Source organism: Marmota marmota, unplaced genomic scaffold (assembly GCF_001458135.2).
Source record: "Marmota marmota marmota unplaced genomic scaffold, marMar, whole genome shotgun sequence".
NCBI lineage: Eukaryota > Metazoa > Chordata > Mammalia > Rodentia > Sciuridae > Marmota > Marmota marmota.
Window position 1 is genome coordinate 35,635,447 of NW_026000005.1, and position 22,346 is coordinate 35,657,792.

General features: G+C 51.6%; 2 protein-coding genes and 1 pseudogene across 2 annotated transcripts in view; 2 read left to right on the forward strand and 1 right to left on the reverse strand.

Annotated features, from left to right (window-relative positions):
• Nucleotides 1-1,382, forward strand: part of LOC107138399 (ciliogenesis associated TTC17 interacting protein) — a 7,378-nt gene extending 5,996 nt beyond the window's left edge. The window contains exon 11 of the mRNA XM_048808992.1: nt 1,190-1,382. Coding sequence (XP_048664949.1) covers nt 1,190-1,382 — 193 coding nt within the window. The remainder of the gene's footprint in view (nt 1-1,189) is intronic.
• A 6,622-nt stretch (nt 1,383-8,004) lies between these two features.
• Nucleotides 8,005-10,248, reverse strand: LOC107138478 (annotated as a pseudogene).
• Nucleotides 10,249-12,292: 2,044 nt separating this feature from the next.
• Nucleotides 12,293-19,833, forward strand: Slc11a1 (solute carrier family 11 member 1). The gene is given in 13 exon segments (XM_015481375.2): nt 12,293-12,456; nt 12,983-13,116; nt 13,791-13,913; nt 14,177-14,296; nt 15,719-15,825; nt 16,231-16,301; nt 16,556-16,623; nt 16,738-16,893; nt 17,744-18,012; nt 18,081-18,300; nt 18,665-18,738; nt 19,123-19,276; nt 19,428-19,833. Coding segments are annotated over 13 exon segments (1,617 nt in total). The 5' UTR covers nt 12,293-12,449; the 3' UTR covers nt 19,542-19,833.
• Nucleotides 19,834-22,346: the final 2,513 nt, after the last annotated feature.

Here is a 22,346-nt window from a genome sequence, read left to right on the forward strand (position 1 = left end):
CGCCGACCCAGCTGCGGCTTTTGTGGGAATAAACGGGGCGCTCCCGGCGCCGCTGGGCCAGCAGGGACTCCCCCTGGCCCGCGCCTGGTGCCTTTGACCCCACGAGTGGAGCGAGTTTCAGTCTTTCCTCCTAGATGCCGGGCGCATTGTTATCCCCATTTCGCAGATAAGAAAATAGAAGCCTAGCGACTCTTAGAGTTGGCGCGGGAAGCAGGGTGAACCTGGACACTGCTTTTGAAAGCCCTCGCTCTGAGTCTCCAGGTAGCAGACTTGGAGGGGCGGGGTCCTTGGCGCTCAGAATCCTTCTGGATCCCACTAAGCACAGTCGCCCGCCCCAGGAGGGTCGTGAAACACCCCTGGCCTCGCTCTACGCCTTTGTGCTCCATCGTCACCGCGTCCCCACCCACACACAGGAACCCTCAAACGGCGGGGGATCCACAGGCACTGGCTCTCACTAAGTTGCTGAGGTTGGCTTTGAACTTGCGATCCTCCTGCCTCAGCCTCCCGAGCTACTGGGATTACAGGCAGGCACCACTGTGCCAGGCTCGAGGTAGGGGACATGTAAGGTTTTCCAGACAGAGAAAATGGCATGAGCAGAGGGTACCAGCAGGAGAGTGGAACACATCCCACACCACCTTCTGGTAGAAATGGTCTGTGCCTGTGATGTCCAGCAAGGAAGCCACTAGCCAGTATGGGCGTTCTGTACTGGAAATGTGGCCAATGTGACCAAAGAATTGGAGTTTTACTTTTGATTTAAATTAACTTTCAAGATAGAGTGGCTTCCATATCAGAAGCATAGCTCTAGAGAAGAAATTCTTACCCCAGCTGGAAGTCAGCCCAACAAATACTGCCTCCCTTCACGGACTAGGATTATTCTGGGAACTGGGAGGTCAGCAGTGATAAGACACAGTCCCTGTCATCATGGAGCTTACAGGTAATGTGGGGAGATGGACCCCCCTCCCAAAAAAAAGCATTATTTCTTATGACGTTTCAGACATTTAAAAGCTGAGTCATGGGTAGAAAGTGACTCAGGGGGTTGGAGGATTGAGGGTGGGGACTTCAGGGAAGATCTCTCTAGTGTCTGAGTTAACCTAGGACCTAAATGATAAGGAGTCAGACTGAGGAAAAGCATTCGAGGCAGAGGGAACAGCAAGCACAAAGGCTCTGAGTACAGCATGTTGGGGAACAGAGCAGGGAGGCCTGAGGACAATGGGAGCCATGAGTCATGGCGGGTTGGACAGGGCTGGCTCACCGCCAGGCTCCTAGGCCGCAGCAAGTACAAGTGGAGAACCAAGGCGGGCCCAACCCATGCACCGAACACTCCCAGCTATATCCCCAGGCCCCCTGCAGTCGCAGACACCCTGCAGGTGGAGGAAAGGTGAAGAGGCAACTTCCAGCCTCTCTGTCGAGCTCGCCTGCCTGCATTAGGGAACTTAGGAAGGAGAAGTCTGACCACTCCCTGCCTCCTCTGGGACATCCATTGCAAAAGTGGTTTATTTTTAGATCTTATAGTTTGTCCCAGAACTTCTATGACCCCTTCTTTTGCTCCATAATACCAAGAAATTTATAAATCAATCTCTCTCTCTCTCTCTCTCTCTCTCTCTCTCTCTTTCTCTCTCTTTCTCTCAGTACTGGGGATTGAAGCCAGGGATGCTCTACCAGTGAGACACCCCCCAGCCCTTTTACTTTTTTTATTTTGAGATAGGATCTCACTAAATTGCCCAGGATGGCCTTGAACTTGCAATCCTTTTGCTTCAACCTCTGACCATTTCCTGGGGGAAAAAAAAAAAAAAACTACCTGTTGAGCCCATCTGGCCCAGCACCTGGGCATTCAGTGGTGGGCAAACAGGCCAGGCCCCTGCAGGGCACAAGGAGCTCAGAAAGGGAGACACCCTCGTCATCCCGTGGACGAATGTGTAAGGGTAGATCACAGAAGGGGTAAGAAGGAAGCTGGGCGTGGGCTAAGGCAGGAGGATCACAAGTTCAAGGCCAGCCTGGGCAACTTAGTGAGAGCAGGCCCTAAATAAAATTAAAAGGGCTGGGGATATATCTCAGTTGTACAGCACCCTGGATTCAATCAGTGCCACAAAATAATAACAATAATAATAAATAAATAATTATTATTATTAGTTAATAAATAATAGCAAATAATAATTATAATATTATTATTAAAATACTTTGTTATTATCATAAAGGGCTAAGAAGGGAACATATACATACAACATGGAAGTGTGCAATTCAAACTTGACCTCATCTGAGAGTCCAGGGATCAAAGAGAAATAAATAGTAATCATAAGGTGTTGGGGTGTAACTTAGTGGTAGGGGACTTATCAAGCATGCATGAGGCCCTGGGCTCAATTCCACCACTGCAAGAAAATAAATAGTCCTGGTAATAAGCATGAGTCAACAATTCCTGTGATCACAGCATCCCTAGGAGGTGGGTTAGTCCACCTTCTGTTGCTCTAACAAAATGCCTGAGACTGAGTTATTAATAAGGAACAGAGGTAGTTGGCTGGTGGTTTGGAGGCTGGAAGAGCACCTGCATCTGCTTGGCATCTGGTGAGGCCTTCTGGCCGAATCCTGACATCACAGAGACCGCAGGCAGCCACCCAATCTCTCTCTTCCTCTTCTTTTGTGTTTGTCTTTGGGTGCGGGGGAGGGTGTGGTGCTGGGGACTAAACCCAAATTAAACCCAAAGGACGCTCTACCACTGAGCGACACCCCCATACACCCTCAGCCCTTTTTATTTTGAGGCAAGGTCCCACTAAGTTGTGGAGGCTGGCCTCCAATTTGCAATCCTCCTGCCTCAGCTTCCTGAGTAGCTAAGACTATCCTTTTTTTTTTTATAGAAACCACTGCCCCTATCATGAGCGCCCCACCCTCAGGACCTCATGCTGTCCTAAAGGCCCCGCCTCCAAATGTGTTAACACTTGAACTTGGGCATTAAGTTCCTAACACATAAAATTTGGGAGGTACATTCACATCATAGCAGGGCAGGTTCTATTATTATATCTATTTTACAAATGAGGAAAAGGTCAAGGTCTGAGGCTACACAGAGCAGGGAGTTCAACCCAGAGTGTCCGGCTCCAGGGTTCATGAACTGAGCCATTCTGATAGAAAGACCCAAGTGGCTGCCTCACAGCAGAAAAGGGGCACCTCCTGCTTTAATAATCTAGAGCAGGCTTCACTGGACACTGCCTTTCCCCTTCTCCAGGTGCCTGGAAACTGCCTTCCTCTCTAGAGCATTGCCACCAAGAGCAGGGCATTGTGCCGAGAGAGTACACAACCTTGCCTGGGAGAGACCATGGAGGGCTTCCTGGAGGAGGCCACACCAGGCAAAGGTTGTGGAGGATATTTCAAGAGAAAGCAGCTTAAGATAAGGCTAGGAGGTTGGAGGGTTGGGAGCACTGAACCTATGGGCTACTACAGGGCTCAGGATAAGCTGATGAAGAGGGAGGGAGCCTAACCAGCATGTGGCCTGCTGTCCCAGACATTGACTCTGGACGTGAGTGAGGCAAAGGCCTGGATGTCCACCTGTTTCTGCAAGTTTCCCTTCCCACAAGAAGCCTTGAAGAGAGCAGGTGAACTAAGAGCAGTGCTACAGGTAGAGCCTGACTCAGTCTGTTCAGTGCTGCTATAACAGATTGCCAGAGGTTGGGTGATTTACCAAGAAAAAAATGTATTTCTCACAGTTCTGGAACCTGGGAAGTCTAATGTCAGGGTGCTGGCATCTGTGGAAGGCCTTCTTGCTACATCACCCCATGGTAGAAGTCAAGAGGGAGAGGGGGAGAGAAAGAATGCAAAAAAAGATGAAGTTGGGGTCTCAAACCCTTTTATAATTGATACTAATTCATTCACAAGCCCCACGAGCTAAACACCTCCCAACACTGTTGCCGTGGAGATTAAGTTTCCAGTGCAGGTTTTTTGGGGACCATATTCAAACCATAGCAGAGCCCTAAAGAAGAGTCTCTGGTATTTAACTAGACAACATTAAAACCAGGCTGGTAGTGCTTGGGAAGGTACAGACCTCGTCTTTGGACTCTCTGTCGGTTCTTCCCTTTATTAATCCTCTGGTTAAATCTGCAGCTCCCCTGAAACCAGCACGAAAAACCTGTTCCTGCTCAGTTTGATGGTTTCTCCGTTTTGTTTTATGATGCATTGCATCAAGATTGTTCTCTACTGGGGCTGGGGCTGGGGCTCAGTGGTAGAGCGCTCGCCTAGCATGCATGAGGCACTGGTTTGATCCTCAGCAACACATAAAAGTAAAATAAAGTTGTGTCTACCGAAAACTAAAACATAAATATTAAAAAATTCTCTCTCTCTTAAAAAATAAATAAATAAATAAAGCTATTGTGTCCATCTACAACTAAAAAAGAAATTCTTTAACAGGAATTGTTCCCTACTATTTTAATCATCATAAATACCTCATGTTTGAGATCTTGGCAAGGCTTTGGTGGCTGAATGAGTCCATTCTGGCTGCTATAAGAAAATACCTTAGGCTGGGCGTGGTGGTGCGTGCTATAATCCCAGCGGCTTGGGAGGCTGAGGCAGGAGGATCTCAAGTTCAAAGCCAGCCTCAGTAATTTAGCAAGGCCCTAAGCCACTCAGGGAGACCCTGTCTCTAAATATTAAAAATCTGGGGCTGAGGCTCAGTGGGTAAGCACCCCTAGGCTCAACCCTGGTATCAAAAAAAAAAACTGCGTAATTATAAACAACAAATTTATTGCTGACAGTTCTGAAGGCCAAGAAGCACAGACTGAGGCGATAGCAGGTGTAATGTTTGGGGAACGTCTTCTGTGGGGCTGAAGGGCAAACAAGTCCCCTCAATCTCTCATACAAGGGCACAAATCCCTTGTAAATGGAGCCTCATGACCTGATCCCTCCCAGAGGCTTCATCTCCTATTGATTGGTTTTGTTGGATTTTGTTTTGTGGACCTGGGGAGTGGACCCAGGGGCACTCTACCACGGAGCTACTCCCCAGCCCTTTTCATTTTTTTATTTAGAGACAAAGTCTTAAGAGTCTGAGGTCAACCTTGAACTTGCAGTCCTCCTGCCTCAGCCTCCTGAGTTGTTGGGATTATAGGTTTCACCACTGCACTCAGCAGGAGCTAGGTTTTAAAATATAAATTTTGTAGGGACACAAACATTTAGACAATAACAGTGGGGAAACCTGAGAATCAACTATTAGGAGCACCAATGTGTGTAACATTTGGCATTCCAAAGAACTGACACTGACTGACAACATTTTGGAACTCAGGACTGGGGGTGTAGCTCAGTGGTAGAGCACTTGCCTAGCATGCAGGCAGCCTCAGATTCCACCCCCAAACACAGCCCCTCCAGAATTATTTTTTTAATTTATTTTTTAGTTTTAGGTGGACACGATATCTTTTTTTTTTTTTTAATGTGGTGCTGAGGATCGAACTCAGTGCTCCGCGCATGCCAGGCGAGCACACTACCACTTGAGCCACGTTTCCAGCCCCGCCAAAAACTATTTTTTAAGGCTGAATAATATTCCATTTTGTGTATATACCACATTGTATGTTTATCTTGTCATCTGTTAATGGACACTTAGGCAGTTTCCACCTTTTGGCTGCTGTGAACAATGTTGTCAAGAGTATTGATGAAAGAATGTCCCCCCCACATTTTTTTTTTTGGTACCAGGGATTGAACTCAAGTGCACTTAACCAACTGAGACACATCCCCAGCCCTTTTTATTTATTTATTTTTTATTTAGAAACAGAGTCTGGCTAAGTTGCTTAGGGCGTCACTAAAATTGCTGAAGTTGGCATGCACCACCATACCCAGCTGTGTCCCTGTTTTCAATACAACCAGGATAGTGACATTGACACGATCCCATTGATCATTTTCAGGTGCCCTTCTTTTTCTTATATTCATGTGTGCGTGCGTGCGTGTGTGTGTGTGTGTGCGCGTGCGTGTGTGTGCGTGTGTGCATGCCCACATGTGGGTGTAGCGGTTCTGTGCAGTTCTGCCATGTGTGGTTTCGGTATCCACCACAACAGTGAAGAATCTGAATGGCTCCAACACCGCAGGATCCCACAAGTCACTCTTGTAACCACATCCATCCCACCTCACCCATCCCTAACCCCTGGCAACCACTAATCTGATCTTCATTTCTAAGATCTTGTCATTGCAACATGTCATTTAAATAGAACAATAATACAGAATATAACTGTTTTTTATTTGTTTCGTTTTCTGCTACCCACTGAACTACATCTCCAGTCCTTTTGTTTGTTTTGAGAAAGGATCCTGCTAGGTTGCTGAGATTCTCCCTAAATTGCTGAGACTGGCCTCCAACTTGTGATCCTTCTTCCTCAGCCTTCCCAGTTGCTGGGATTACAGGTGTGGGCCTGAACTGCACAGAATCAGCAACATTTTGAGATTGGCTTGTGTGTGTGTGTGTGTGTCTGTGTGTGTGTGTGTGTGGTCCTGGGGATTGGACCCAAGATGTTCCACAAGCCAGGCAAGCACTCTACCACTGAACTATACCCCAAGCCCTTTTTAATTTTTATTTTGAGATAGCATCAAGGCTGGCCTCAAATTTCCAGTCCTCCTGCCTCAGCCTCTCAAACAACTCCGAATTACAGGAGTGTACCACTGCATCTAGCTATTTTTTAAAAAATACTTTTTAGTTGTAGTTGAACACAACATCTTTATTTTATTTATTTATGTTTAAATAAATAAATGTGCAAGGCAAATGCTCGGCCGCTGAGCCACAGCCCCAGCCCCTAGCTATTTTTCATTCAGTACAATTTCCTGGAGATTTATCAAAGTTATTATCAATACTTTGTTTTATTGTTGAGTAGTAGTCCATGGTATGCATGTACTACAGCTTATTTAGCCATTCATCTGTTAATGGACATCTGAAATAATTACCATTTGGGGTTATGACAAATAAAGTTCCTATAAACATTTATGTACAGGGCTTTATGTGTGTGTGGACATAAGTTTCAGTTTCTGGGATAAATGCCCAGCGGTGTATCCTGGCATGGTAAGGCGTACCGTGGTTTGGCTAACCATCCACCTGTCGAAGGACATCTGGGTTGCTCCCAGCTTGGGCTATTATAAATGAAGCTGCTGTAAACATTTGTGCATAAATTTTTTCCCACATTGTACTGAGGATTAAACCCAGGGACTCTCTGCCACTGAGCTATATCTGCATCCCCCCCCCTTTTTTTTTTCTTATTGGCACCAAGATTGAACCCAGGGGTGCTTAACCACTGAGGCACATCCTCAGCCCTTTTGTTTAATTCTGAGAGATGAGCTGGGAATGTGGCTCAGTAGTACAGTGCTTGCCTGGCATACATGAAGCCCTGGGTTTAAAAAAAAAAAATGAGAGAGAGAGTCTCACTAAATTGGCATACATGAACCCTTAGCACTGAAAAAAAAAAAAAAGTAAATGAGAGCGAGTCTCACTAAGTTGCTGAGGACCTTGCTAAGCTGCTGGACCTCAAATTTTCAATCCTCCTGCCTCAGCCTCCGGAGTATCTGGGATTAAGGCACGTACCACCATGCCTGACCGCCCGAGCCCTTTTAAATTTATTTTAGAGGCAGGATCTTGCCAAGTTGCCCAAGTTGGCCTTGAACTTGTGGTACTCCTGCCTCAGTCTCATGAGTAGCAAGGATTAACAGGAGTGTCCCACCTGACCTGGTTGGTCATGATTTTAATTTGCATTTCCCTAAGGAATGATAATGTTGAACATCTTTTCATGTATTTTTTTTGCCATCTGTACATCCTCTTTGGTGAAGTGACTGTTCATGATTTTTAAAAAATTATTTATTTATTTGTTTGTATGTGGTGCTGAGGATTGAACATACAAGGCAAGCCCTTGTATGTGGCCCTCTACCACTGAACCACAACCCCAGCCCCTGCTCATGATTTTTGCTCACTTCTGTTGGAATTTTTAAAAAATATTTGGGTTTTTTTTTTTTTTTTTTTTTTTAGTTGTTGGTGGACCAATAACCTTTTATTTTGATGTGATGCCGAGGATCAAACCGAGTGCCTCACACATGCTAGGCAAGCGCTCTACGACCCACCCTGTCACCGGGTGCAGACCCGTGTCCCAGCCTACTGCCTCGCAGCACCAAGACGGTTCAGTAATGGCTCATCACAAACCCAGCCTCCTCCATCTTCACGGAAGAACCTTGTTTCCCCCTGAGTTTCCTTCTCCTTCCTTCCTCCGGCTCCTGCTCTTTCTTCAAGTCTGTGCTTTGCTTCAGTTGCTGCATCCACGTCTCTGTTTTTTAAACCGAAAGTGACATCCTTCCAAAGGCAGCTGGACCCATATTCATTCTGATCTTCCAACTTCCTCACTTTCTTCTCGATTACAGGCAACTTCTTGGTATCTACAAAGACCGCATTTCCTCGGTTGCGTATTTTGCATACATGACACTGTTCCATTCCCCCTTCCAATTGAGCAAAAAGACTTCTTGTCATTTGGAGAAAAAAAATCTCAGCAGTAATTCTGTGTTTCTTGCCTCCATAGAAAGGTTTAGTGTGGACGACGATATTTGCACTATAGCCAGTTTGGGAACAATTAATATTGCATCTCCTCCTAGTTCCACGCAGGGCACTGTGAGCGTAGACCTTCCTTAACCATTGGAGGATGTGAGAATGTAATGCTCATCATAGTCTAGCCATGAGACCCAGCCTCGCCCTATGTTGTGCACCCCAATGGACACCCCAAGGAATGTTGATTTAGTCCAGATCTGAGCATTGAATTGGATTTTCTTTTTTTTTTTTTTTTTAAATATTTATTTATTTATTTTTAGGTTTCTGCGGACACAACATCTTTGTATGTATGTGGTGCTGAGGATCGAACCCGGGCCGCACGCATGCCAGGCGAGCGCGCTACCACTTGAGCCACATCCCCAGCCCTGGATTTTCTTGTTAAAACATTCAGCATAAAAGGCTGAAAAGGGTGGATGATGGAAACCTGCACAGCCGCGGATATTACACTGCTTTTGGAAACCCAGGGAACGGGTCCTTCTGAAACTAGCTCCGTGTTCTCTTCAGTGTCATTTGGTAATGTCCAGTGACACTGAAAGATCTCACCCAAAATGGGGTTGTATGGCTTTTTGGCAACCGATCCTTTCCTTCCTGCATGAAAGGTGGAGAGGTACCATTTCACAACCTGAACCGTTCGATCCCTGGGATCTTTCTGGTCACGAATGCTCACCACCAGGTCCGGATGTGCAAAAGAGTCTGCGTACATTTCTAAAAGAGATCTTCTTTCAAGAATAAATGTTGGAAGAACTACCTGAGGAAGATCCATTCGGAGCCTAACCTGTGACGAGAGGTGCATGATAACACTGACCCTGCTGCCTCCCCGTCACCGTCTCTATCGTCCTGTCAATCAAAAAGATCAGCACCACTTGTACCATTGGACATGAAGAATTCAGTGATTCTGTGGTATCTGGGGCTGTAGACTATTTCCCGAACTGCTGTGTGTCAAGACGGAGGCAGAACCAGAAGAATCTATTAAGCACTTTGGGGATGAGCCACCCCATGGAATCCATCGGCCTCATAGAATTCCTCTTCACTGCTAGAGTAAGAGAACTCTGGGACTGTGTTTGGAGACAAGGTGACATGACTTGGAGAAGTCAGACTGCTACTAGGTGGTGAATGCCCACTGCCTGTGCTATCTGGTGTTGGAGTCTGATGATGTCCCAAGGTAGCTAACCCAGGTCCCACGGGTAAGGAAGACGGACGCTGAGCTGGTTCTGGAGGTAAGACAGTCTGGGATGGCACCGTGCTGCTACAGGTTCCCAGGAACTGGGTTGACATATTGCATCCACAGGATTAACAGCACTGATAATTCCATCTGCGTGCTTCTCGGCATTACCCTGGTCTTTAGCGATCTGCAGCAACACAATGCAGTGTTTAATAGACTCTGCCTTGCTCTTTGTTGTTTCTTTGAGAGTTTCAATTTTCTTTCTCTGTTCATCATCTTTACAGTTTTGAAGCTTGTCATCTAAAAGCGTTAGTTGTTCTATCAAGATTTGTAGGTCAGCATCTGCCTCTGTTAGTTTCTTGTCAAAGTCTTGGACACAAGGAACAAATCCTGAATCCAAACCCCCAAAGGGTCTACTCACTCCGCAAGTGGCCAGCAAGAAAGCCATTTGCCGAGGCCCCTCAGTGCCTCCGGGGGCGGGAGCAGGGGCTGCTCCAGCACACCCCTCTTCTACTCCTGGATCAGATCCTGAGAGTTAAGTTCTAAGAGATTTTTATCTACTGTGATAATAGTCCCTTGCCCTGTGATTTGCAAACATTATCTACAAATCTTTATCTCCTTGTTTTGTTTTGTTTTTCTTTGTACCAGGGGTTTAACCCAGGGGCACTTAACCACTAAGCCGCATCCCCAGCCCTTTATTATATATCATGTAGAGACAGGGCCTTGCTGAGTTGTTAGGGTCTTGCTAAATTGCTGAGGCTGGCTTTGACCTCAAGATCCCCCTGCCTCAGCCTCCAGAGCCGCTGGGATTACAGGTGTGCCCCACCACGCCCAGCTTTATCTTGTCTTTTAATCGTTTAACAGGGTCTCTCATTGAACAGAAGATTTCAATTTGAAATAAAAGGTTTTAATTTGAAAATGTCTTTAATTTTTTTTTTAATATTTATTTTTTATTTATCGGCGGACACAACATCTCTGTTTTGTATGTGGTGCTGAGGATCGAACCTGGGCCGCACGCATGCCAGGCGAGCACGCTACCGCTTGAGCCACATCCCCAGCCCAGTCTTTAATTTTTATCTGAGGTTCAATTCATCTGTTTTCCCCTCATGGATCAGGCTTTTTGGTGATCAAGTCCAGGAAGCCCTCATTTGGTTCTAGATCTGAAACATTTCTCCTGCTTCTTTTCTTAAAACTCTGATAGTTGCATACTGACATTTAAGTCTGTGACCCATTTTGAGTGAACTGAGAATTATGAAATTTCACCTGAACTGGGCAGGGGTTGACATTCGGCACCACCCCCAGATTCTGGGGACATCTCTGTAGATTTCTGCCGCTCTTCTAGAACTTCTGCTCTCTGAGTCTCTGCCCAGGATCTCTGCTCTTGACCATGGCACAGACCCCCTGTTCTGTAACTTAGAGGTTGTGAGGGACACTGATCAATGGATGATCAGTTACATTTACTGAGTTCCTAGCTGTTGGAAAGCCGCCCCCCCACCACCAAATACGCAGACAGGAAGTCTCCCAGTCCCAGCCCGCCAAGCCCACAGGAGCCCGGGTTGGTGATTGGGAAATGTGTGCAGACCTCAGGGGCCAGGATGATGTGGTACCTTGTGCAATAGGATTGCGTGGTGACAAGCCATGAGGGTGCCGTGTCCCCTGGACCCATTCCTCTCCCCTGTCCCCACACTGCCGTCTCTCCAGTTCCTCTAGCCTGCCCCGTCATTGAGATGCCAGGAAATTGGCTCCCCACTCTCACCCTGGGTTCCCAGGCGTCATCTAAAGGTTTGGACTCAATATGGGAGTAAATCCTATTCTAGATCAACTCTGGGCCTAAAAATCTCTGAGAGAGGATCACTTTGTTTCCTTCCTCTCCACACTTCTGACACCACGTGGGGTGTTCTCCCATGTAACTCAACTCTGACCCTAACTACCTGGAGTTAACACAAGCCCCACAAGTTGGACGGTCCCACCAGGCTGGCCTCCTTCTTTAGATGCCAAGTGTAAGTAGCGGGTCCCTAAGTTATACATGCCTCTTTCCAAGTTGGCTGCAAACTGGAGGTTCCCACAACCCTTAGTTTTGATAATTTGTGACTCACAGAACTCAGGAAAACCCTACTTAATATTATAGGTTTATCATAAAGGATTTACCCAGGGACAACCGAATAGGAGGAACACACAGAGCAAGGTTATTGGGGGGCGGGGGCGGTGCATGGAGCTTCTCTTGCCCCTCAGATGTGGTTCACTTAGCACCCAGTGTGTTCACCAACCCAGAATCCCCCTGAAGCCCATAGCTGAGCATCTCCAAGAGGCGCCGTTGTGCAGGCGTGTGACTGAAGCAGGGCCCCTGGTTATGGAACTCTCCTCAACCCTCTCCCCTCCCTGGAAATGAGGGAGATCAAAGTTCCAACCTGCTAATCAGGAAGTGCCTGAAATCAGAGTTCATTTGGGAGACAGAACATGGGGTGCCTGGAGGGGAGCCAGAGATGTTGAAGGACATAGGGCATCCGAGAGAGGAACCATGTTGTGGGTGACCAGACCCTTCCGCTGAGCAGGCCACTTCTGCCTTTGGAGAGTTTCACAACGCCCAAGCGTGTGAGTATGTGAGTGTCCGCATCCAGCGATGTAAGAGACGGAGCCAGGGTGATGGGCAGGAGGGTGTGTTCCCAAAGTCACTCGCACAGCCGCACAAAGCGGGTGCAGGCTGAGGGGTGCCCGGCACATCCCTGAACTCACCACGCACCGGACGCCTGTGTCCTCATGACGAGTGAGTAGTGGCCTCCAGGGGCTCCCCTGATTAGGAGGGCAGGGTGGAGAAGGACACTAGGTCTGGGGGAGGTCTGAGAAGCCAAGGAAGCCCCTGGTCCCCCAGGGGAGTCGTGGCCAGGACCACAGTTCTGACCCAGACCCGCTGGGGTTGAGATCTTCCCCCTTGAAGGGCCTGTTATTCCCATGTCTGGTCTCTGTAGATAGGGCCCCTGAGTTTCCTCGTCTCTGGGAGGAGGCAAGGATGGAGGACATGGTGGCCTCAACTTGCCCTTCCTGGAGTCTGGTGTCTCTCTCACACCTCTGAGATCAGAGTGTGGGGAATTCTGGGAAAGTAATTCTGAAACTTCCAGTTCCCACACATCTGAAATATCAGGTCAAGGGGTGAAGGTGAGGGACCCAAGATGAAGGCCAAGGACTTTCATTTCTCTACTTTGCCAAGAAGAGGAGAGGGAGGAGGCAATGGCTTGAAGTCTGGGCTCTAGAAAGAGGCAGGACACTCAATATGCCTCCTGGGCTCCTCACAGGTGACGGGAGGCCCTGGAGGCTGAGCAGGCCCAGCTATGGCTCCATCTCCAGCCCTCCTGGCCCAGGGCCCCAACAAGCGCCTCCCAGGGAGACCTACCTGAGTGAGAAGATTCCCATCCCAGACGCGAAACCGGTGGGCCTTCTGGAACTTCCTGGGGGCTTCCAGGGTTGATAGGATCCCAAGTCAGCAGCGACAGTGGAACTGCCCCTTCCTTAGCTGGAAAACGCCATGGTTGTCTAAAAATGACCAAACGGCTTTCTGAATGAAGCCATTTCTGAATGAATCTCAGCTTTCTAGGAAGGGAAAGGGTCCCGGGTGAATTAGGACTGATGCCTCCAGGTTTGTTTTAGCTTCCAAAGAAGCTGTCACAAGAATCTAGCAGATTTCTAGTCTGACTGACAGGCCAAGCCCTGGAATGGGGTGGGGGACCCCAGCCTCAGTGGACCCCAGAGAGACCCCTGTGGTCTGAGAGGGTTAGGGAGCGAGGAACTGGACCAGGGCGGCTTGACCCCCAGAGTGCTCCCCTCTTGGAGCCCGAGGACCTCCTGAGTCAAGCCGGCAAGAGGTGGGCAAGTCAAGTGCAGGATGCTGCTGAGACTGAGGAACGTGACAGTGACCGTGACCAATTCAGAAAGCAGATCCTCCGTGACTCAGCAAACCCTGCCGGTTCCTCCACACGTGTCCCCTGCCATGTCTGGGGACCGGGCAGCTCTGGGGACAGGCAATGGAGCCTGGATGGAGGGGCCGGCCAAGGCAGCTGCTGCCACCCCCGTTCCCAGGCCCTCCTCCCTCTGCTCCCCCACCAGGGCACCTTCAGCCTCCGGAGACTGTGGGCATTCACGGGCCCTGGCTTCCTCATGAGCATCGCCTTCCTGGACCCGGGAAACATCGAATCGGATCTGCAGGCTGGCGCCGTGGCTGGATTCAAAGTGACCAAGTCGGGGCCTCAGTGGGGTGGGAGGTGACCAGGCTGAGAGCAGAGCCCTCAGCTTGCCAGGGGCCCTCAGGGCTGCCAGGGAGATGGTCTTCCTGGTTCAAATGGGACAGGAAGGGGTCCCCCAGGGCAGCCTGCGAAGCTGGTTCCTGCTCCGTCTTCCTGCCTCTCCCCATGGGGTGTCCTGGGTTAGGTGTCCCCAGTCTGCAGCCTTCCAGGACAGCCCCCCTGGCTGAAGCTCTCCCTGCCTCCTCACAGCTGCTCTGGGTGCTGCTCTGGGCCACCGTGCTGGGCCTGCTGTGCCAGAGACTGGCTGCCCGGCTAGGCGTGGTGACGGGCAAGGACTTGGGCGAGGTCTGCCACCTCTACTACCCTAAGGTAAGTGTAGGGGGCCTGGTCAGAAGCACCCACAGATTTCGAACCCTGAGCAGCTACTTACAGCTTCCATGATCAAATGAAAGCTGTACATCGTCGCACCCAAGTGCGGCAAGCAAGCCCAGTTGACAGATGAGAAGACTGAGGCTCAAACAAACAGCACCCAGAATCGTGGGGCATCGGGGTGAAACACGTGTTTTACAGAAAGGGAAATTAGAACCTGGGGATGTGATTGCCCAAGGCAGAAACTGAAAGGCATCAGCTCAAGGAAGGTCACTGCTGTCCATGTCCAGGCAGGAAAACAGAAATTATACCATGAGACATTTCCAAGGGATTCAGTGCAGGCACTCAGTTTGAAGGGCTGGAGGAGCAAAGGCAAAAGGTTTCACCAAAGCTCAGAAAACTGATATACTCCTGGCATGAGCCCAAGAGTCATCATTTGCCACTAAGTTTCCAGAAGCATTGTGGCCACTGCTTAAATGACCACAAGTGTGGCTGGAGCTCAGTTAGCTGGTGTCCTTGCTAGTAACCCTGCCAGAAACACCACCAGAATCAGGGAAAATGATTTCTCTCTGCCCAATCTCTTAGTTTATTTGTCACTGCAATAACAAAATAACTGAGGTTGGGTCTATTGTGAAGAAAACAGGTTTATATAGCTCAAGTTCTGGAGATCCAAGAGTGTGGCGCTGATTCTGCTTGACTCTAGTGGCACCTGGCATCACAATGGCAGGAACTCAGGAAGAAGGGATGTCATGGCCAGACAGGAAGCCATGGTGAGACAGGAAGTCAGAGCCATTCAGGGGCCAGGCTTGCTCTTTTGTAACAATTCACACTCTTGGGAACTAACTAAGGTCCCATGAGAATTACATGAATCCTTTCTGGGGGCAACACCTCAATCACCTCCCTACCTTCCTCTAGGTCCCATCTCTTTTTTTTTGTTTTGTTTTTAGTTCTGGGACTGAACTCAGGGGCACCTAACTACTAAGCCTCTTCCCAGGCCCTTTTTATTTTGAGGCAGAGTCTTGCTAAGTTGCTTAGGGCCTCCCTAAATTGCTGAGATTGGCCTTGAACTTGCAATCCTCCTGCCTCAGCCTCCTGAACCCCTGGGATTACAAGGTGCACCACCAAGTCCAGTTAGGCCCCACCTCTTAAAATTTCTACCACCTCTCAACATTGCTGCCAGGGAACCAAGCTTGCACCACACGCATCTTGGGGGGACACACAGAAGCCGAATCCAAAACACCGCCATCCTGCATAAGCACCGCTTCCAAAGCCTGGCAAGGCTGCCTGGGGAGGGTGGTCTGCAGGCTGCTAGCCCCGCAGCACAGTACAGGGAAGGAAAGGTGGGCGTGAGACTGAAACTGCAGGCAAGTGCCTGACCCGCTTTGATGAAGGACCTTGATGAAGGATCGGCTCCTCTTCTAGGTGCCCCGCACCCTCCTCTGGCTGACCATCGAGCTCGCCATCGTGGGCTCCGACATGCAGGAGGTCATCGGCACAGCCATTGCTTTCAACCTGCTCTCAGCTGGACGGTACCACCCCGTGGGCACCCACCCTTCAGTCCAGGGCTGGGGGAGAGCTGCTATTTCTTTCCCAGACCATGTACCTCCTGGACTCCGTTTTATCTTGCTGTCCCCTCTGACATGGGGCTGCTGCTCCATTTCTCAGAATGTAAAGTGACCTCTGTAAAGTCCTACAGATGTGACTTAGGGAGCTCTATGTAGGACTATGGCTCTGAGCCTCCTGCCTTCCTGGCCCCCTGCGGGCTTCGCTGGGCCTGGAGTGTTGGGTTGACTCTCAGGGCTTCCCTCCTCCCTGCCCGCTGTCCTCGCTTGGGCTCCTGCACCCCGGAGGCCTGGTCCCACCGTCCGTGCGCTGAGGACGGTAGTGCGAGACGCTGGACCAGGCTGGGCTGACCCGGGCCACTGTGGTTTCAGAATCCCGCTCTGGGGTGGCGTCCTGATCACCATTGTGGACACCTTCTTCTTCCTCTTCCTGGATAACTATGGTGAGTGAGCGCTCCTGGCCCAGGTGGGAGGCTGGGCGCTGAGCCTGGGGCCGGCTGCGCTGGGCGGGGCTGACTCCCCCCTGGGCGTCCTGGCGGCCCAGCTGTTTTTCCATCTGCAACGTGGGAAACAGTGGCTCACGTGGGTACAACACCTTAAGCCTTGGCACAGCGCGGGAACAAAGTGCTCAAAATATCAGCCATTAAAATTGCGGTGTTGCAGGGGATTCTGGTTGGTTGGTTTGCTCTGCCCCTAGGGTTGCGGAAGCTGGAAGCTTTTTTTGGATTCCTGATCACCATCATGGCCTTGACTTTCGGCTACGAGGTAGGAAGCCAGGCCCAGGGGTGGAGGAAGCGCCCTAGGACAAGCCCCCAGGTGCTGGGCTGGGGGGAGAGGCGGGTGTCCCAGCTTTAGTGGCTGACCCTCTCCTCCCCACAGTACGTGGTGGCTCGGCCGGCGCAGGGACTGCTTCTTCGAGACCTGTTCCTGCCCTCCTGCCCGGGCTGCGGCCATTCAGAGCTGCTGCAGGCCGTGGGCATCGTGGGCGCCATCATCATGCCCCACAATATTTACCTGCACTCAGCCTTGGTCAAGGTGATTGGAGGGAGGGAGGGATGGAGGAAGACAGGCCTCCTGAAGCCGCACTGGCCCCGCCCCCCAGCCTGGAACCCCGCCCCCCGGCTCCTTCACGGTCTGAGCCGGGAAAGGCTCAGTCTCTATTTTAAAAGGAGCAACATCTGCTGGGGCAGGGGCTCAGCGGCAGAGCGCTTGCCTAGCCCGTGTGAGGCACTGGGTTCGATCCTCAGCACCACATTAAAATAGACAAATAAAGCAAAGGCATTCTGTCCATCTACAACTACAAAAAATTAATTAAATTTTTAAAAAATTTTTAATAAAATTTTTTAAAAAAGGAGCATCTGCTGTGTGCAGAGAGCTAAGGGTCAACGTTAGTCAAGGCCCTGCCTTTCCAGAGCCTGTATTCTAGGAGGGGAGACGGGCAAGGATCAAGCAAACAAAGGAAGGGACTGTGGACTGTGAAAGGTCCTCTGAAGGAAACAGAAGAGAAGTCTGGTAGACAGTGACCAAAGACAGGGAGAAGCTATTGCAAGCAGAGGGAAGAGCGAGTGCAAAGGCCCTGAGGCAGAAATAAAGCAAGTGTTTAAGGATGTAACACGGTGAGTGAAAGGGACGGTGTCAGACTGATTTACATGGGGATCTCAAAGGCCCGTCTTCCTTTATTCTCATAGCCGGTCACTGTGGAGCGGCCTCTGGCAAGGACAAGGATATAGGAAGGAGGCAGCTGACCAGGTTCTGAACCAGATTGCCACATGGGGTCTTCAGAAGACCTGGGGTTTAGAGGGAACAGAGGTGCAAGTGGGAAGGCAGGGGACACTGGTGTGACTCTAAGGACTTTGGCTCTTCCCTCTCCCTTTGATCTTCATAGTCCCGAGAGGTGGACCGTGCCCGCCGGGCGGAAATCCGAGAAGCCAATATGTACTTCCTGATCGAGGCCACCATCGCCCTCTCCGTCTCCTTGATCATCAACCTCTTCGTCATGGCTGTCTTTGGGCAGGCCTTCTTCCAGAAGACCAACCAGGACGCGGTGAGCCGGCTCTCCCTGTCGGCGCACCTCACACACTGGCCCTCCAGGGGGACGCCAGGCACCGCGGCCAGCTGTGCCTTCTGAGCCTCTGCCCCTACTCCGGGCTCCGGGTCCCCTCTCTTTTTTTTTGTTTTGTTTTTCGTTCTGGGACTGAACTCAGGGGCACCTAACTACTAAGCCTCTTCCCAGGCCCTTTTTATTTTGAGGCAGAGTCTTGCTAAGTTGCTTAGGGCCTCCCTAAATTGCTGAGATTGGCCTTGAACTNGTGGTCCCGCTTTGCCCGGGTGCTCCTCACCCGCTCCTGCGCCATCCTGCCCACCGTGCTCGTGGCCGTCTTCCGGGACCTGAGGGACCTGTCAGGCCTCAACGACCTGCTCAACGTGCTGCAGAGCCTGCTGGTGAGATGAGGGCCCAGCAGGAACCGCGGCCACCCCACATGGAGCCCACTCAGGCGCTACCCTGAATGCACTTGGCCTACAAGGCTCACCAAATCCGAGTCACTGTTGTTCCCATTTCACAGATGGGGAAACTGACCAGCAGAGTTAGGTGACAGAGCCAAAATTCAAACGCAGGCAGCCTGTGCCAGAGCCCCCAGCCCCCACATACTTTCTCCTGCTTTGAAAGGCACAGAGACAGGCTCAGAGGAGTTAGGGGACTTGCCCAAAGGCTGGCCACAAGACAGAGGTTGAGGTGCGGGGCCTCCCCATCCCCTGCTGTTCTGAAGGCAGGGTCCCTGGCCTCAGCTCCCACCTCTCTCCACAGCTTCCCTTTGCTGTGCTGCCCATCCTAACGTTCACCAGCATGCCCGCTGTCATGCAGGAGTTTGCCAATGGCCGGTGAGTCCTCCCATCCCATGTATTCATCACCCAGAGGCAGGAACTATTGTTATCCCCAAGTCCAATTGAAGCTCAGAGAGATTGAGGAACTTTCCCAGAGTCACACAGCTAGTAAGTGGGTGGGGAAACCAGTGGGGGTGAGGGCTGTTTCTAGAGCCTGAGGTTACCCTCACCTCACCTCTTGCCAGATCCTGCCAGTGTGGAGCTGGGGGGCCTGGAGACCAGAAGTGGGCAAGGCTCTGTGTGTACCAGGCCCCGCAGCTCAGAGAAGAGGGCTTTGTGTACCAGCTCCCAGCTCCAAGCTAGCGGTGGGCACTGGACGAGGGGCGGATGCAGGTCTCTAGCTATATCCAGCCAGTCCTGAGCTTCCTGCTTGTCCCCTAGGCTGAGCAAAGCTATCACCTCCAGCATCATGGCACTGATCTTCGCCATCAACCTCTACTTTGTGGTCAGCTATGTGTCCAGCCTGCCCCACCCAGCCTACTTTGGCCTTGTGGCTCTGCTGGCCGCGGGCTATCTGGCCCTCACTGCCTACCTGGTATGCAGGGGCTGTGGGGTGGGGCTTTCTGGAATGGGGGGGGGAGGCAAGTGGAGAGAAGAATGGGAGGGGGCCACCAGGTGGGCCCCCCTGGGGTCTCAGCCTCTCCCCCACTCCCAGGCTGACTGTCCCTGTGGTCACCCTCTCCCAGGTCTGGACCTGTTGCATTGCCCATGGGGCCACCTTTCTGACCCACAGCTCCCACCAGCACTTCCTGTATGGGCTCCTAGAAGACAGGCAGGCCGGTCGGGAAAGCTCTGGATGAGACCCCCAGGCCCTGGCTGGGAGATGGGATGAAGGGGCAGACTAGCCCCTGGACACAGATAGGCGTGGACACGAAGGCAGCAAGATGGAGCCAGACACTCTTGCAAGTCATCCAAAGGTGGTCCTTAGGGACTTACTGTCTCCTAATTTGAACAAAGGCTTAATCTCTTGGTCTGTGTCCTCATCTGTAAAATGGGGACAACACCAACCCTGCCTTGGGTATAAAGCACTTTAACGCAGTGCCTGGCACATGGAACTTTTAAAAATCATTCAAAAAAAATTTACTGAGCACATATGAGTGACTTGACCCATGAGGGGAGGGGAAAGACGGAAAGGGACACAGGCTCCAAACTGGCACTTAGAACAGTTTGATGAATGTTAAACAAACATTCCCTCCTCTTCCCAAGAGCTGGGACCGCAAACCCGGAAGACCCCAAGTCTGACCCCTTCCCATCTGGTTCGCTCCTGCTCTGCGCTTGCAACCCGTATTCCAGGCAGTAAAACCAAGGCCCAATTCTTGTTCCTTCAGGCTCCAGTCTTAAGGAACCCAAGAGCCCGTGCCTTCCAGTCCCAATTCATTTGTCATCTCCCCAGGGAACCGGGCGGACTGGACTCCCACGCGGCACTTTAACATTCCCTCCGTGCTGACTCCCAGCTCCCCCTAGGGGCAGGGACAGTCCCGAGCGCCCGCACTCCCGCCTCGGCGTCTCCGCTCCGGGCCAAGCGGCACCATCAGGGTAGGCTGGTGCCAGAATCTCGCGCCTGGGGGCCACAGAATGATCCCCGGCCAGGAGGTGGCGGGGAACCCCCTCAGCTGCAGGAAGGAACCGGGCACCCCTTCGCCCGGTGCAGAGGCTGCACTTTACAGACGCTCCCTAGGATGTTTCTAGGCTCCCCTAAGTCCCTCCTCCAGGCTCCGCCAGTCCATCGGACCTCAGCCCCGGAGTTGCGAAGAACTGCAGCGAGGAGGGGTCGCCGCACCTTATCCCTAAGTTGAGCCTGGGGCAGATGCGGTGTCTGAAAGTAACCCGGATTTCCCGGGGACCCAGCGGGTCCGGCGGCCGGCTTGGCGCTCAGGTTGGGGCGCTTGTTTATGAGAAGAATTTCCTCTTTCTTAAAAGGGCAATGATTAGAGTGGGGCCCGCAAGGAGAGAAGGGAGGTGACACGTCTTGGAGAAAGCAGAGCAGCTGCCCGAGAAGGTGTGGGGCAAGAGGATCGCCCATCCCCCTTCTCCAGGCTTGTCCTTGGACAACACAGGACCCTAGAGCTGAAGAATGCGGCGGGTGGGTGGTGAAGAAAAGCATCTCCCATATCCTTCTGCAGCTTCCTAGCGGTACCCGCTGCCCGTTCCTGTGGCCAATTCATTTGGCATTAACTGGGTGCCAATTCTGTGCCAGACCTTGTGCTAGAGGCGGGAAGGGAGAGTTCCGAATTAGAGAAGGTGTCAGCTATCCAGGAGCGCGCACACTCCAGGAGACAGCTAAGTAAATAAAGGACAAGCCACTGAATAACAGGATGAGGTGAAAGGCACCTGACCCTAACTTAGAGAGCCCAGGGGCAGAGAAGGTAACTTTTGTACAGAATTTTGAAAGTTGGATAGGAAGCGGGGCAGTCCGGGGAGGGGGTGTGTGCCAGGAGTAGGGTTCTGGTGTGTGCAGTAAGTGCAGACAGGAACCCCTCTAGGGAGTTCTCAGATCTGTGGAGCAGGACTTGGGGAGGGGGTGGACAAAAGGACGCATGGATTGGTCACATGTACATTTAAGCCTAGGACTTAGAACTTGGGGTCAAAGAAGACAGCAGAGGGCCAACCAAGGGGCGACCCTGGGCCTAGCATAGGGGGCTAGTGATGAGGGCAGGACAAAGTCGATTTGGGGACAAGGAGGCTCCTGTTCGGGGCTGCCCTCACCTCCATAGTAGCTCTGAGTTCCATCCCCAGAGGGAGGAAGGCTGTCACACTCTGGGAATGGGAGTGGCCCTGCACCTAGACTCTTCCCAGGAGCCCTGCCCTACCCTACCCTTGGCACTGCCCCCATCCCCACTTGGCCGGGGATGGAGAGGACATTTGCTCTTAATTGCAAAACTGAATTCTGCTTAGTTCTGTGCCACCCCATGCACGCACCGCCCACCCCAACTGGCAGCCCCCACGACTGTCCTTTCTGGGAATGCAAACTGATAAAAAGAGATCCAAATAAATGTATGGGTACAGTGATGACCGGCTGCTGGGGTAGAGGGGTGCAGCAGTTGGTGGGCTGGGGCGGGGCGGGCGCGTGTACCACCCTACCCACCTTCGCCAATGTGGGGAGAGAGCCAGAGGCTTCGGACCGAGGTGCGCCTGCCGGGGCGGTGTCTCCCCTGGTGAGAGACCGCACCAGCAAAGGCTTGGCGGGGGGCAGTTAGGGATGTGTGCTGGGGGTGGGATCTCGGTTTGCGAATGGCGGGTGAGGGGACAGCGGCCAGCCACGCCTGGTTTTGTGTATCTCTGGGACAGCCAGTTCAGTTCCAGCCCCCTTCACAGTCCCTGGCCACTTCCTTCTGGGGTCAGCGCGGACGAGCATCCGGAGGTATTGAGACGCCACCCCCGGGCTGGACCGAGGAGAGGCGCTGGGCTGAGAGGCCACAGTTCCGCCCCTGCCCAAGCTGGAGGGCCTGAGCCGATGGCTTCACTTCTGAGTTCAGTTTCCTTATCTGTCAATGGGACACGAAGGGGTTGGTTCTGAGGACACCAGAGATTAGGAAGCGGAGGAAGAACGGGGTCCGGCAGCGGGCGGGCCTCGGTCCCCCAGAGTCCCCGCCCGCGCGCTCCCC